Source organism: Ceratotherium simum, chromosome 36, assembly GCF_057802395.1.
Source record: "Ceratotherium simum simum isolate JZ-2026a chromosome 36, ASM5780239v1, whole genome shotgun sequence".
Taxonomy (NCBI): domain Eukaryota; kingdom Metazoa; phylum Chordata; class Mammalia; order Perissodactyla; family Rhinocerotidae; genus Ceratotherium; species Ceratotherium simum.
In genome coordinates, this window is record NC_141935.1 from 23630472 (window position 1) to 23646775 (window position 16304).

At 55.4% G+C, this 16304-nt stretch overlaps 2 protein-coding genes across 5 annotated transcripts in view; both read left to right on the forward strand.

Annotated features, from left to right (window-relative positions):
- The first annotated feature begins 1269 nt into the window (after nucleotides 1-1269).
- On the forward strand, nucleotides 1270-5423 carry LOC147912364 (uncharacterized). Its single transcript, XM_087424235.1, has 5 exons — nucleotides 1270-1429; nucleotides 2923-3008; nucleotides 3098-3195; nucleotides 4237-4722; nucleotides 5162-5423. Exons 1-5 carry the CDS (start codon nucleotides 1270-1272, stop codon nucleotides 5406-5408), a joined length of 1077 nt encoding a protein of 358 aa, XP_087280361.1. The 3' UTR covers nucleotides 5409-5423.
- A 3606-nt stretch (nucleotides 5424-9029) lies between these two features.
- Nucleotides 9030-16304, forward strand: part of LOC101398314 (mechanosensitive cation channel TMEM63A-like) — a 34984-nt gene continuing 27709 nt past the window's right edge. The window contains exons 1-2 of one of the 4 annotated variants that reach the window (XM_087424417.1): nucleotides 9030-10167; nucleotides 11063-11262. In XM_087424417.1, the coding sequence (XP_087280543.1) occupies nucleotides 11119-11262 (144 nt within the window). In that variant the 5' untranslated portion in view covers nucleotides 9030-10167; nucleotides 11063-11118. Of the gene's footprint in view, nucleotides 11263-16304 lie in introns of all 4 variants that reach the window. The other 3 variants (XM_087424419.1, XM_087424420.1, XM_014794641.2) reach the window with 3 other exon arrangements.

A 16304-nucleotide genomic window follows, 5' to 3' on the forward strand; every position in this document is an offset into this window, starting at 1 on the left:
ACTGCTGGGGAGAAAAGTGTGAGGGGAGAAGGGAGACTTCCACTTCTTAATCTGTATGCGTCTGCATTGTTGGAATTCTTTACAAGAAGAATGTATTCACGTATTACTTGTTTAATTTAAAAACAAACAATTAAAAACTAAATTGATCTGGAAACTTATCATGACCTGGAAACAGGTCCATGGTAAAGTAAATGGAAATGAAAAAGCAAATTTCAAAACAATATGTATACTATGATGTCTCTCTTATTTTAAAATCTGTATTTACATATAGATCTCCATATAATCCCACTGGAGAGTCACATCAGTGCGCTTCCTTTCCAGGGATGTTTGCATTTTCAGCTTCATCTCCCATGCCGGAGCAGCAAGCAGGCTTTGCTCCCTGCTTGCGGAATACCAGGCCTTTTCACCTAGATGTAGAGAGCCACAGGGTGAGGGTGTTGGGGGAGCCATCCTGAGTCATCCCAGCCACCAGCCAGAACCCCAAAATAGGACACTCAGCCTCCAGAAGCTCCATAGTCTCTAGGGCAGGGAGCGTAGGGGCGACAGACCATTGGAAAGGACAAACAAATAAAATACGGTATATAGTACTTGAGTAGTGACATGTGAGGAAGAAAAAGCAGAAAAGGCAGATATGCAAAGGTGTTTGGGGTGGGTGTTGGCAATGAAAGGCTTTGAGGAGTAGGAGGGGAGGGAGGGAGGGAGCCATGGGGAGGCCCAGAGGGAGAGCATCCCATCCCACTCAGGACACAGGCCCTTGCTGAGCGAGATGCTGCACCCTAAGCACCCACCTGAACAGCTACAGGGGTGGGGAGTGGCTTGCCTGAGTTTGGAAGCTTACTCCGGGCCAGATGCTTTCTTGGAGAGGGCAGTGCAATGTGGAGGGGGATGTGTTGGGAAGGTGGGGAGCAGCCTGGGACGCACTAGAGAGCAGAGGCAGGAGGGAGGGAGCCTTCCACAGCCCACAGGGCCTCCTTTGGCCCTTTTCTCTCCCTGGTAAGAATTTCATCTAGCTCTCTGAGCTAAGCACCAGACAGGAAGAGGAAGTGGGGGCAGGAGGGGCCGGAGGTGGGGGTTATCAGACCATTTATGCCCCCATATTCAGAGCCCACCAGAGTCCCTGGGAGCCTGAAATCCCTGTCCCAGACCTATGCCACCAGCACTCCGCCCTCCCAGCACCTATCTCCTGCCTGAGTGACGGTGGCCAGCCCAGGGCTCCAACGCCACCCAGTGCTGTTGGCAGCAGAAGCATGTCAACCTCTGGCAGAGGAGATGGGGCTTCCACTGGCTCTTCCAGCCCCCGGCGCGGGCCTGCTAGTGTGCGGGGAGCTGCCCACAGCCGCCAAGTCTCTTGCAGTGCACGGAGACCACCAGCTCCCAGTGCCCGCTCTCAACACCATCCGGGAGGGCAACGGGACCCACATCGGCCTAAGTGAGTCAGGTGCATGGATGGAGACATGCGACCCGGGTGCCCAGCCACCCAGTTCCCAGGACCCCGTGTCTTCCGGGGGCTGGGGGCAGGTTGGGGAGCTGGGGGCGGATGGCTTTGCAGGGTGCAGTTGTACCATTTCCCCCACACATTAAAGATGAATCTCAAGAGTTCGCCTTTTCCTTTCTTTGTCGTGGGCCTCACTGGGGGGGCTCTCACTCTGCCCAGAACAAAAGCACCTAAGACCTGGTAGGAGCTGGAATTGGTAATGCACGTAGAACAGGAACCAACACGAAGGAGCCCTCAGACAGGCCGAGAAGCAGATAGGCTTGGTTCTGGTTTGTTGGCTTGATCGTGTTTTCTCTTCAGGGCGTCAGTCATACCTCAGCCCTGCGTGTCCATGAACACCACCTCGCTGGAGAAAACACCGAGGAGGGCTCTATCGCCAGTGAGCTTTGGATTCTCCCGCCTCCAGTCTGTGGTCGGCTGCCCCCTGCTGTTCTCCCTCCACGGTAGCAAACGCGCTTCCAACTCCTCCTCATTCCACACCTCCCGAGAGCTGCTACTTCCCAGCAGCTGAGTTCAAACACCGCCTTCCCCTTTTCACAGACAAGACTTCCTGCGCTCAGAAAATCACAAGCCAAAAATCACTGTCAGGTGGGAGAATTGTACACAGATTGTTTCCTTCCTTCCTTCCCTCCTTCCTTTCTTCCTCCCTCCCCCGCCTCCCTCCCTCCTTCCCTCCTCTTTCTCTCTTTCTTTCTTTTTTGAACATGGAGTTGTTAGCAGTATTTGTCTATTTGCCCCCCAAATAAAAAATGTTCAAAAACAAAAACACCCACATAAACCAGACTCTTTCCCCAAATCTTGCCCTGAAGAAAGAACTTCTAGAAGCCATCTGTCTCCATAAGCTTCTCTTCCTCCTCTCTTTCTCTTCAATTAATTAAGCAAATATTTATTGACGATTTTGCCCTGGGGACACCCGAGGGGAAAAAGAGGCGCCTGCCACAAAAGGAAGCTCCAGTGCAGCACGGGGACCCCAGGGGAGGGGGGCACTCTGCAGAGCTGTGTTGGGGAGCCCCAGGGCACCCTAAATGCCCCTGCTTTAGGTGGTCCCACAGTGTCCGCACCCCCACCAAGGGAGGCTGTGGCCTCGGGGCAGCCCGGCCTCTCCCTCCGCCCTCCCCACCTCCCGTGTCTCATTCGCTCTCCCCGGGAGGGTGACACTGGACATTGCACCAAGGAAGCTCAGAGCATTTAAGACCTTGTCCAAGGTCACAGATTGTTGATGAGAGCCCTGAGGGGGCCAGTCGTGGCCGGCTGACCTTGGACAAGTTCCTCACCTGCCCGTGCCCGGTTTCCGTGTCTGTGGGAGGGGCGTTAACACCATCCGTCCCGGAGCTCCTGGCGAGGGTCAGCGAGCACCTTACAGGCCTGGAGTAAATGCCCATCAACACCCACCGTGTCACCTGGCTCCTTCCCGGCCCTCTTTCCAGAATCCGGGCCTCGCCCTGCCTCACCCAACAGACTAGCAGACAGCTGTCGGAGGGAGGGTCACAACTCGCCTGAGGCCACACAGCTGGTGAGAGGCCCAGTGAGGACTGCGCCCAGGACTCGCTCTTGCCAGGAAGGGGCTGGATGAGCTGAAACACGGGTCTTATTCCCGCCCAGGGAGCCCCCCAGCTGCTCTGGGAGAACAGGGAGGCCCACTCTCCACCCAGGGGTGTGTCTGGAGACCCCAAGGAGCCACATGGGGCCCCAGGCCTGGGGTCAGGGAGGCTGATGGGTACAGTGTTGGGGCAGCCCAGTGCACCCGGGGCTGGGCTTGGGAGCGTCCCTGGAGCGCCCACAGTAGTGTTTGCCCCTGGCTAGGAAGCAGACAGGAGCCACCCTCGAGACCCTACATGCTGGGCTCTAATCCAGAAGCGAACCCCCGGCTGGGCTCCAGCCTTCATGGACCTCACAGCTCCCTTTGGTTCTAAGCACAGGTTCTGGTCCAGTTTGTCGCCACCCACGGAGGCTGCAGGAGGACCTCTGACCTCCACATTTTCTCCTGGCCCTCACCTGGCAGCCTGGCCTCTGGTTGGGGTCATTTGTTGTTCTAACATGGACAAGTCACAGAACATCTCTGAGCCTGTTTGCTTCTCCGGAAATGAGGTTAAACTGGCTGTGAGACTTCCCAGGGGCGTGGGCAATAATGGGATGTAGGGGGCGATTTCATCATTTTAAAGTTCATAGTTTGAAAAAAGGCCTGTCAGGGATGTGGGGCCTGAATCCCCCTCACTCCCTGGGGCCAGGGCTCAGCTCCTCAGCACCCAGAGCTAGACCCACACCCATCCCGCTCTCCAGCCAGGCCAGGTCCCCAGGGAGACGGGGAGAACGGTCCCCAAGGCCTCAGCAGAGGCGAATGCAGGAGGGCTGGTGGCCACGGGCTGCTCAGTGATCATGCTGCCAGCCTGGAGCCTCGGGTGTTAGGGACACGCTGCCTGTGGCCTCTGACAGTGGTGCTGGACCTGTCCCCACCATTGACCTCAGGGCTCAGTTGTTTCCAGGCCCCGGCCCCTCTTCCTCCTCTTGGGGCATGAGCCCCCTCTCCAGAGAGGGAAAGGAGAGTAAAGGTCGGGCTCTTCCTCTGCCCCTTAGGACAGCCGGGGTCAGCTGGGGCCCACAGACTTCCCCGGGCTGGGTTCTCCGCCCCCCACCCCCGTTGCTCCCCTTCCTGCCCGCCCCCTCTGTCTAAAGAAGGCTGTCCGTCTGCTCTGCGCCTGAAGCCCCAGCCCTTGGCTCAGGGTCCCCAGCTGACCGGCCAGCGGAAGGGGGAGGTCGCCGGCGAACAGCCCCACTCCAGACGACTGCTGTAGGAGACTGGGGCTGGCCCCAGAATTTCTTCAGAGAAGGGGGAGCTCCCTTTCCGTCCTGGCGCACCAGTTTCCCAGCCCCAACTCCTCCCTGTGGGTGACTGGGGAACTCTGTTCTCTGGCCCCGGGCCCTGCCACCCTCAGAGCTCCCCTGGCGCCCGCAGAGGCCCCTGACCCGCTCGTGTCCCCAGAGGTGGCCGGCCGGCTCCTGGCGTCCGAGGCCTCCCGGCACCTGCTGGTGTTCGGCCTGGAGCAGCGGCTGCCGCCCGACCGCGAGCTGGTTGGGGCCGCGCTGCGCCTCTTCCAGGAGCCGGTCCCCAGGGCCGCGCTCCGCAGGCACGAGCGGCTGTCCCCGCGCAGCCCCCGCGCCCGCGTCACCGTCGAGTGGCTGCACGTCCGCGACGACGGCGACGACCGCACCGCCCTCATCGACTCCAGGTGGGGAGGTGGCGGCTGGGGGTGTGGGGGGAGGGGACAGGGGAGGGGGCGGGGCCCAGCGCGGGGAGGGGAGGGGAGGGGAGGGGCAGAGGCTCCCAGGGCCCTCCGCGAGCCCGGCCCCGGGGCAGAGGCTCCCCAGGGCCCTCCATGAGCCCGGCCCCGGGGAGGGGGCAGAGGCTCCCAGGGCCCTCCGCGAGCCCGGCCCCGGGGAGGGGAGGGAGGGGAGGGAGGGGAGGGGAGGGGTAGAGGCTCCCAGGGCCCTCCGCGAGCCCGGCCCCGGGGGGAGGGAGGGGGCAGAGGCTCCCCAGGGCCCTCCGCGAGCCCGGCCCCGGGGGGAGGGGGAGGGGAGGGGAGGGGAGGGGGCAGAGGCTCCCCAGGGCCCTCCGCGAGCCCGGCCCCGGCCCCGCTCAGCGCCGGCTCCTCCCCGTGTGGCGCGCAGGCTGGTGTCCGTCCACGAGAGCGGCTGGCAGGCCTTCGACGTGACCGAGGCCGTGAGCTTCTGGCGGCAGCTGAGCCGGCCCCGGCAGCCGCTGCTGCTGCAGGTGTCTGTGCAGAGCGAGCCCCCGGGCCCGCGGGCCTCCGGCGCCCACAGGCTGGTCCGCTTCGCCGCCCAGGGCCCGGCGGGCGGCGCGCGGGGCGAGCCCCAGCTGGAGCTGCACAGCCTGGACCTCAGCGCCCGCGGGTAGGCGCTGTGGGTCCAGGGGGTGAACCCCGAGAACGAGACAAATAGGGAATTCAACTTGTATCCATAGGGCACCTTTGCAGGGTGCTAGGGCAATGAACGAATATATAAAATTTCTCCTTCACTCTTAGGAGTAATATCAGTTATTATTATTTGGTTATTTCTAGTTATCCATCCATATCACACATAGCCAGCATCTGAACATAATGAGAGATGGCTCATAAATCTCCCTCCCCGATGCCCCACTAGGCCCCGCCCAGGGCCCCTGACCTCGGCCCTCCCAGCTGACCTCTGACTCTGCCTCTCCTTGCCCCCACAGAGCTCAGGGCGACTGTGACCCAGAGGCGCCAGTGACCGAGGGCACCCGCTGCTGCCGCCAGGAGATGTACCTGGACCTGCAGGGGATGAAGTGGGCTGAGAACTGGGTCCTGGAGCCCCGGGGCTTCTGGCCTATGAGTGTGTGGGCACCTGCCAGCAGCCCCTGGAGCCCCTGACCTCCAAGTGACTGTTTCTGGGGCCGCGGCAGTGCATCGCCTCAGAGACGACCTCGCTGCCCATGATTGTCATCCTCAAGGAGGGAGGCAGGCCCAGGCCCCAGGTGGTCAGCCTGCCCAATGTGAGGGTGCAGAAGTGCAGCTGCGCCTGGGACGGGGCGCCCGTGCCGAGGAAGCTGGAGCCGTAGGTGTGGGTGTAGCCACTGAGGTCTTGGCTTCCGTGTGCGTCAGAAGTGTCCTGGGGCACCAGGAGGGACGGTGATTGCTGCACCGCTGATGGGCAAATGCCTGTGCTCTCTCCTTGGCGCCGAATTTGCTTCCTCTGACCAGTCAGCTCTCCTAATTTTTGAATTCCAGGAGCAAGACTCTCTGGCCCTGGGGAGCCCTGCCCAGTCTTCTCTAGTCTTCATTTGATTCACTGCACTCTATCCTAAGCACTTACCTGAGCGGGTTCTGGAACCTAAAAGTGGAAACCCCAATTTGTCATTGTTCCCCTGTCCTATCGCTGGATCTGGGCTGAGCTCTGTGGTATGCACGGGAGATCCAGCTGCCACTCTGGGCTTGAAACCCAGGATCAAGAAGGGCTGTGCATTCCCATCTCAGATGCTACAGGCATTCTGCAAGAAACAAAAAAACACACTTTAATCTCTATTTCTATATTTGACCCAGACGCCTGCAAATTTGGAGGGAATAGAAAGTTCTACAGGGATTAGGTCAACCTGATTAGAAAACTAAAAGAGACTTGTTCAAGGTCTCAGGTAAGTAACAGGAAGGTAGAATTGAAATGCATTTAGATTCTGGTGTGCCTGTCCTCTTAGAATTGAGGCAGAAATAGTTTGTCATTGTCGTTGACATTTGTACTTTTCTGGGCAAAGTGAGTGGGCTCTATTTCAATTCTACTTGCTACAAAATAAAAAAAAAGATGTGTGGTCAAAATCATGATCAGGACTACAAGAAGAGGGGTCACTGCTTTAGAGTTAGGGCAGATGAAGGGAGCAAAGGTTGAACTGTTGGGGATAAGAATTTAGGATGCGGAGATTACAGTGCCTTTTAAGCTGTGACTTGGATGTAGGATCCCGGCCTGGAGCATGAAGGCTTAGATTCCTTGCCAGTCTGCACAGCTCTTATTAGCTATAAATCCTATATCCTCTAAGTCTCCATTTCCTTCTCTATCAAATAGGAACAATCCCCGACTCCCGTACTTTTACTGGAGATGTAAGGAAATGTGTCTGCCTGACACATAACAGAGACTGTGGTTATCTCAACTCCCATTCTCATCCATCTTGGCCTTCTCTTGATTTTGAAATAAACATAACCTACTGAAAATCAAATTTACAAATCCGTTCCCTCTCTGAAATCAAGGATCCTAACTTCCCTCTTTGTCAGTGGTTTCCTCCATTCTAATTACTGGGGTTGGAATCTTGCCCTTCCCTGGACCCACGGTAGAGACCAGGCAGGTGGTGGTGGCATAAATGAGGCAGGGAAAGAATGAGGACAGGCAGGTAGGGGTGGGGAGGGGAAGAGAATGGACAGAGTCAGTCTGAGGAGCCAGGGGGGAGTCCGTGGGCCACACCCAGGAACCTGCAGGAGGTCGGGTGTGGGGCCCTGGCAGCAGGAGGACACAGCAGGAGAGGAGAGATGTCCAGGCACAGGTGGGAGGGACAGGGGCTGAGCGCAGAGGCCAAGGGCGAACTCTGGGAAATAACTAGTGCCTGGGGTTTAAGGAGGGGAGTGGGGAGAAAGAGGAAGCCAGGTGGGACAGAAAAGAAGTGGAGGAGAGGCAGGAGACCCCCCTCCCCAACTCCCAGAGAGCCCCAGGCTGGTGCTAGAGCCACGGCGGGGAGGCAAGGAGAATCCCTCTATCATTACAATACAAGAGGAAAGCCCAGAAACGAAGAGAGGCCAGAGGCCCTGCAGAGCTGCGCGTGCGCGGAGGGAAGAGCTGTTCAGGACTTGGAGATCTTTAGCGCTAGAAAGGGTCTGAGAGGAAGCTTTGGTTCAAGCCCCTGGTTTTGCAGAAGCGGAAACGCAGGCCTGTGTTGGGGAGCAGCTGGCGGCGGCGGCAGGCAGGTGGCGCTCTCCCGCTCCCCAGGACGCGCGGTCCTGTGTCAACCCCGTCCCGCGCCCTGCGCGGTGCACAGCCCGGCGCCCTCGGCGAGCTTCCAGTCCAGGCGCCGAGGCCACTGGCTCATTGGAAACACCGTGCTACCCGGCCCCGGAGACACGCCGCGCTCAGCGAACCGGGCCAGATCGGTGCCCCCGGCGGCCCGGGACCCGGAGAGCCGCTGGAAACACTGCGATCTCCCTTTGGGGCCAAACGGAGCACCTCGGGGCTTTCAGGGTCCCGGCTGCTTAGAGCGGCGGCGCAGTCGCGGGCTGTCGCAGCGGCCCCGGCGGCCGAGGTGCAGGATGAGCCGGCCCAGCTCTCCATCCTCCCACTGCCCCGGGCGGGCCTCAGAGCCCGTCGAGGACATTCAGTGCCATCCAGGGACGATCAAGACGTGTGCAGATGCTCTCCGCGCGCGCGTCCCCGGGCCGCGAACCCCTGTGCTTGGCCCGGGTCTCCCCGAGGTGCCCGGGGAATGGGGACGTGCGAGGGCCGAGGAGAGGAATTCGCCGAGGCGGCGCCCTCCTCGGCCCCTGGACGCCAGCAGACGGCCGGGAGGAGCCGCGCGGGCTGAGCGGCGGCCCTGGGGCCGGGCCGGGGCGGAGCAGGGCCGAGGGGCGCACGGCCCGGGGCGCGGGTGGCGGCGTCTGGGCGGACATCGGCGCTGGCCGAGGGTCCAAACTGGGCAAGCCGTGGGCGCAGCTCTGCGCATGTGCAGGAGGCGCCGGAGTTTCACTTCGTAACTTTTCAGTGGTGGGGGCCCCGCCCCGCCCGGCCGGGTAGAGCCAGAACATCTCCCCAGGCTGCGCCCGCCGCGCGACCGCCGCAGGTAAGGTGGGCAGGGCCGTGAGGAGGGGAAAGTCGCCCTCCGCCTTCCGGGACCCGCAGGACCAGGGCGCTGGGCCGGGGTGCCACGCCAAGTGTCCGGATCTGGGGCGCGAGTTTCTGGCCTCCGCAGCCCCACCACCACCACCAAGCAGGGGTGGCCAGGGTGGGTGGGAGGATAAGGTCAGTCCCCGGGCCCCGTGGAGCAGGAACCAGTTCTGGGAGTTGGGGGAGAGGGCCAGCGCGGGAGGGAGCCCTTTGGGAAGAACCACAGGCTCCAGGTGAGCGTTTGAGTTCAGAGACACTGGGCAGGTGTGAGTGAGTGCAGGGGGATGTGCTGGAGGTCCGGCCAGAACCCCTGAGCGGGCAAAGGGCCGCTGCCACATGACTCTGGCCCTCCGTGTTCCTTCAGGGGGGTCTGTAAAGGCTGGTGCCCCCGACCCTGTGGTCAGGGAAGCCCTACGGGAAATGAGTGGCGGGACCGACGCAGCTTGAGAGGTGGCTGGGCTTCGGCTGCCTTTGCCAGAGTCAGCTCCCACTGAGGACCCCTCCAAGGACTCCTCCACAGTCCTTCCTTCCACAGGCATCTGGTAAGTGTGGGGACAGGGAGGGGCGGGCATTGGCCTCGCAGCGTTGGGCTAGAATGTTCTATTGGAGTAGTGCCACTGGGTGGGGTTTAAAGGAAGGAAGCCAAGACCATCTGTCCCCCAGAGGTAACTTTCGGGTCTCTGTTCAGAGCCACCATTCTATGGCTCTGACATCACATCCTCTAGCCATTGCCAAATCTCTCATAGGGGTGAGAAAGTGCCTCAGCCTTTGGGGGCATCCTCCCGTGCCCTTGGACCTGCTGCCCCCACTTCCTGCATTTCCTGTCATGTGTGTGTGACATGTGACCCCAACCCAGCGGTCCCAGGGGTCAGAATTGGGAATGACCCCCCTACTCCCCTCCCCACACACACATACGCCCCACCAGCATTACCAGATAGTCCAAACATCTGTTTGGGTTCTCCATACCTTTCCTTCTTGTCCCCAAGATTTTTGTCCCTGTAACAGGTAGAAAGAGCAGCAGAAGTCCCCTGAGGATCTGGTTTCAGCAGACTGGGGAGGTGGGAGCTTGAGGAAAGGCCTGCTGAGCATCTCTGCTGGCTCTTCAGCCACAGACGGTGTGAGAGAGGCCAGAACTTGGGCACCGACTCTGGGCCTTTGGTGTCGGGAGACAGACACTGGAGATTCCATGAGCTGCACCAGGGCCGCCAGGAGCCTCAGAAAGGAAAGGTCAGCTCCCAGCCTGGAGCTGGTCTGCTCTGGAAATGCTGGGCCTTCCTTTTAGACCAAAGGTACCAGGAGTGCAGGGGTGAGAGGGCGGAGCTAGGGGGGGCGCTCCCTGAGGAGGCCCTGAGACCCCCTCCCCACCCTCGACCACCCCCTCTTTGTCTCCTCTGTGTTCTCCGTTCCCACATCTCCTCTCCAGCTGCCCCTTCCCCGCCTTTCCTCTCTCGCTGAACTAAGGTGTGGTCGTCAGCGGGCTGGAGAGGGAGTGTGGCACAGCAGAAAGGGAACTGGGAGTCGGAGGCTGGGTGTGGGACCTGATTCTGCCCCAACCAGTTTGGTAATCTTGGGGCGGGCTCTTAGCTCTGAGCCTCCGTTTCCAAGTGTGTCCAGTGGGCCTGTCACTGACGTCCCAGCCTGACATGCCGTGCGCAGTGGGCGCAGGGTCTCGTCTGTGGCTCAGGTGGATCACCAGCTCTGCATTGTTGGGTGTCCCTTCTCCCTCGTTGCTGTGTCTCCGTGCTGTCCTCTGCTCTCCCTCCTTGTACCCTGTCCCCTGCCTGGACTCTGGGGCTCCAGTGGCTCCCACGGGAACACCTTCCCAGCAGTAGTGCTTGAGGCTGCAGGAACTCGGGCACCTCTAAAGCAGGCAGCCGCAGCAGCTCCTGTCCTTCCCTTTCCTCTGGGTCCCCCCGCCCAGGGAGGCTGCCCGCTGTGTCCTGGATGAGCCATCCGCCCGTCCATCTGACCCTCGGGACTGTTCCACAATGGAGCTATTCTCTGTAGACTCTGCCAGGCACACGGGGGTCCGGTGTCCTTGCTGCTCTCCCCGAGTCCTTGCTGCTGGCTCCCTGCGCCCCGCCAGCCCCTGGAGGAGACACCCACCCTTGGCTCTGCCAGCGCTGGCTGGGGAAACTGCGGGAGAGTTCCAGCCCTGACCATGTGTCTGGTGCTGTTCTTCAGGGAGGACAGGCGTGATGACTGACTCCTCATTCCTGGAGCTGCAGTAGTCCCAGGAGATGTCCGTCCTTGGGCGGCAGGGCATTGGACACCAGCCCGATGACTCCTACTGCTACAACTTGGCCAAAAATGGCACTGTGCTCCAGGGGGTCAACTTTGGTGGCATCCCCACCGTCCTGCTCATAGATGTCTCCTGCTTCCTGGTGAGACCCCTCGTGAATCGTGTCCCTGCCCTTACTTGTTTGTTTGACTCGAGCCCCCCTACCCCCACTACGGCCTTCTGGAAAACTCAGGTTTTTCAGGAGCCACACATACCTGGATCAAATGCCATCTCTGCTACTTACCAGCTCTGTGACCTTGGTCGTGTTCCATAGCTTCTTGGGCCTCAGGTTTCTGCTCTGTAAAATGAGGTCATAATTCTCACCTCGGAGAGTTTTGGAGAAGATTAAATGAGGCAACGTGTGGAAAGAACACACATCGCTGTTCCCTGGATTATTACCGAGTTATCAGCCTGTCGTGTGTTTAAGGCCCTCGGGAAGGGTCAGTGCACAGGGAGGAGGCATGTGAATGGAGAGTGTGGGTTAGAATTAGAGCAGCTGCTATTCCCAATTTATACATGTCACCTCCTGTTCCCCAGGGGGTCCCTGGGCCTTTTAGAGGATGAGACGTGGAGAAAGCTGGGGAAAGGCAGACCTGGTCAGAGTGACCTTGAAGGTGGCCTTTATGTAATGTAGACCTGCTTGTTCCCAAAGGTCCCTCCAATTTGAAATTGTCTTGACATGAGTGCAGCCATGTTTGGCCGTTCCATTGACCTACAGCCACCAGCACAAAAAAGAAATACAAAGCTGCTTTCTGTGTGGTGGGAACTGGCCTTTTCCCGGGAACTGGCCTTTCTCCCATGGAGAGAGTTACAAGTTGTAACATTTCAAGGCTCTTGGAGCGTCGTGGCCCGGAATGGACTGGCCATCTGTGCCGGGCTAAGACGATAACCAAAGAGAACAATGCACGTGCACAACTACTGGGCTGGGACGTTAGCCAGGGGGCTCAGTGCATGTACGCCACTGATAACCATTTTGTGCATGGGAACACTAAATGCTTGCTCTGCAAACTCTGTAGTTGCTTACTCTAAAAATTACTGACGGTATAAAAACTGCTGGAAACTGAGCCCTAGTGAGAGTTCCACCTATGGAAGGGACACCTTGCCCAAGAGGTGTGATCCTTGCCCAGCCGCGTCGATTGACAGAGCTCTCCCGGCAGTGGGGCGTGGATGTTGTGAGTAACTGATTTGATGTAAAGTAATTGATTTGATATGAAGTAATTGATTTGATGTGTTCTCTTTTCGGTTAACCTGGTGTTTCTCTTTCTGGTTGATTTGTGTCATTTCTCTTCAGCCGATGTGGGTATTTTCCCTTTCCAGTCGGGCTGATGTTTTTTTTTTCCCTCTTAATATTTGACCTATTTGGATCTGTTTGCAGACTGTCACCTTTACTATCCTCTATATAATAAAATATACCTTCAGTCCATTTGTTTGGAGTGAAAAGTGTCTTTTACGTCTCCGATCGAATCCCCAAACCTCTCATAACAGAAATACACCATTTTCTTCCCTGTGCTGACTCAACATTGGTTGGGTGAAATTTACTGGGGCTAAGGTGCACCTTCTTTTCATATATGCCGGTGAGATGGTCAGTCCCTCTCCATGCCTTCTCCTAACATGCAGCGGAGACCATCTGAGTACAGGGGGCAAGATGGGGGAGGAGGGAGTAGACACCTTTGAGCTGCTTTTGGCCAGAGGCGAGGCTTGGGCGAGGCCCCGGGGAGGGGGAGTTAGGGTAGCATCCGGCCCCACCCCTGAGAGGAAGTGGGTATCCAACACGAGTTTGCTGGCACAAAAATGTTCATAGAAAGAGGGGAGTGAGTTCTCACTCCTCTTTCTGGTTTCCAGCCTGAGATTGTGGTCTGAATTGTTGTGCTAGAGTTTTGCTACATTGTTGACCCTTTATGGGCTGCCGTGGGAACCTGCATGCTACTCCTGTTGCATTTTTGAAAAGGGGCTTTTTAAGTGTCAAATAATGCATTTCTTGGAGCTAAAACCCATTTGGAAGATGAGAACACTGTCCAGACTTGGTCGAGAGTGGGGAGTAGGCGGGAGTGTGGTGATGGATTTGGGGGTCAGTGGGATTAATGGAGGAGGGTGGCCCTGGAGCTGTAATCCAGCATCTTCAGGGATGGGAGAGTTTGGGCCAAGGTGAGAAGTCTGGAGAGGGAGATGGGCAGGATCCTGCGGTGGGTATGGCTGGAACAGGATCAGTGGAGGAGAGAGTGGCTCTCCAGTGGGGTGTGCTGGTGGGGGTGGGTTTTTATTGCAGGAAGTTATGGGGGTGCACATAAGAGCAAGAGGGGCCTGGGAAACATGGACACGTGGGAGATGGCCACACCACAGGAGCCTAGGAAGCAGCAGCCGGGCAGAGAGGGCAGCACTGGCTGAGCAGCCTTCCTGTTTATCCTACAACACGACTCACCTGCCTTTGAAAATGTATCACCAACTTCCTGATCCACCTTGAGAAAATTCTGCAGGAATTCAGCCCCCGTGGGGTCCAGGCCCTCTGGATTCCCTTTAGGAAAACAAAACCCACATTTGAAACCGCAGTTCCTGACTGGGGCAGGTAGGGATATGCTAATGAAAACATCTCTCTACCTCCTGAACCTTGAAGGAGGGAGCCTGTCCAGGGAGGGGAGAAAGAGAGGCAGGAAGAGGTTCGGGAACTTGCCAAGATGACTGTGTAGGGAGAGAGGAGACAGACTAGAATTTATAGAATTTTAGAGCTAAAAAGAGTTTAGAGAGATGGCCTAGGGCCCCAGCTAGTGGAGGTTGAGCCAGCCAGAGCACCAGGTCCTCGGTGGGCATTGTCCCCTGCCAGCTTCATGCTGGGCGTCCACAGGGCTTGCCTCCAGGAGAACCAAACTCGAAGTAGAGATGTGACCACTTCTGGCTCAGCCTAGGGGTGCTCTGTACCATGGTTCTGTAATTAAAAATGAAATTATACATGATGGAACATTCTCAAAGATAGACCATATGTTGGGAAACAAGGCAAGCCTCAATAAATTTAAGAAGACTGAAATCATATCAAACATCTTTTCCAGTCATAATGCTATGAAACTAGAAATCAACTACAAGAAAAATATTGGGGAACTCACAAACTCACACTAAACAACATGCTACTGAACAACCAATGGATCACTGAAGAAATTAAAGGAGAAATAAAAAAATACCTGGAGACAAATGAAAATGAAAATACACCATACCAAGTCAAATGGGATGCAGCAAAAGCAGTCCCAAGAGGGAAATTCATAGCAATACATGCCCACCTTAACAAACAAGAAAAATCTCAAATAAGCAACCTTAAACTACACCTAAAAGCATCAGAATAAGAAGAACAAAGCCCAAAGTCAGCAGAAAGAGAGAAATAATAAATATAAGAGCAGAAATAAATGAAAGTGAAACCAAAAAACAGTAGAAAGGATCAATGAAACTAAGAGCTGGTTCTTTCAGAAGGTAAACAAAACTGACAAACCCTTAGCCAGACTCACTAAGAAAAAGAGGGAAGGCTCAAATAAATAAAATTAAAAATGAAAGAGGAGAAATTACAACAGATACCACAGAAAAACAAAGGATTATAAGAGAAACTATGAAAAACTATATGCAAACAAATTGGACAATCTAGAAGAAATGGATAAATTCTTAGACTCTTACAACGTCCCAAAACTGAATCAAGAAGAAATAGAGAATCTGAATAGATCAATCATAAGTAAAGAGATTGAAACAGTAATCAAAAACGTCCCAAAAAATAAACTCCAAGACCAGATGGCTTCTCTGGAGAATTCTACCAAATATTCAAAGACCATGTAATACCTATCCTTCTCAGACTATTCCAAAAAGTTGAAGACAGAAGGCTTCCTAACACATTTTACAAGGCCAACATCACCACTATCCCAAAGCCAGACAAGGACAACACAAAGAAGGAATATTACAATATTGTTGATGAAGATAGATGCAAAAATCCTCAACAAAATATTGTGAAACAAAATACAGCAATACATTAAAAAGAACACACACCATGATCAAGTGGAATTTATACTAGGGACACAGGGATGATTCAACATCTGCAAATCAATCAGTGTGATACACCACATTAACAAAATGAGGAATGAAAATCACATGATAATCTCAGTAGATGGAGAGAAAGCATTTGACAAGATCCAACATCCAGTTATAATAAAACCTCTCAATAAAATAGGTATAGAAGGAAAATACCTCACCATAATAAAGGCCATATATGACAAACCCACAGCCAACATCATACTCAATGAGAAAAAACTGTGAGCCATCCCTCTGAGAACAGGAACAAGACAAGAGTGCCCACTCTTGCCATTCCTATTCAACATAGTACTGGAGTTTGGCCAGAGCAGTTAGGCAAGAAAAAGAAATAAAAGGAATCCAAATAGGCAATGAAAAAGTGAAACTCGCACTGTTTGCAGATGACATGATTTTCTATATAGAAAACCCTAAAGAATCCATTGGAAAACCATTAGAAACAATCAACAACTACAGCAAAGTTGCAGGGTACAAAATCAACTGACAAAAATCTGTTGCATTTCTTTTTTTTTTTTTTAATAATTTTATTTATTTATTTTTCCCCCAAAGCCCCAGTAGATAGTTGTATGTCATAGCTGCACATCCTTCTAGTTGCTGTATGTGGGACGCGGCCTCAGCGTGGCTGGAGAAGCGGTGCGTCGGTGCGCGCCTGGGATCCGAACCCAAGCCGCCAGCAGCGGAGCGCGCGCACCCAACCACTAAGCCACGGGGCCGGCCCTGTTGCATTTCTATACTCTAATAACGAACTAACAGGAAGAGAAGTCAAGAATACAATCCCATTTACAATTGCAACAAAAAGAATCAAATATCTACGAATAAATTTAACCAAGGAAGTGAAAGACCTATGCAATGAAAACTATAAGACATTATTGAAAGAAATCAAAGATGACATAAAGAAATGGAAAGATATTCCATGCTCATGAATTGGAAGAGTAAACATAGTTGAAATGTACATATTACCTAAAGCAATCTATGAATTCAATGCAATCCCAATCAGAATTCTTCACAGAATGACATTCTTCACGGAAATAGAACAAAGAATCCTAAAATTCTTATGGGACAACAAAAGACCCTGAATAGCTAAAGCAATCC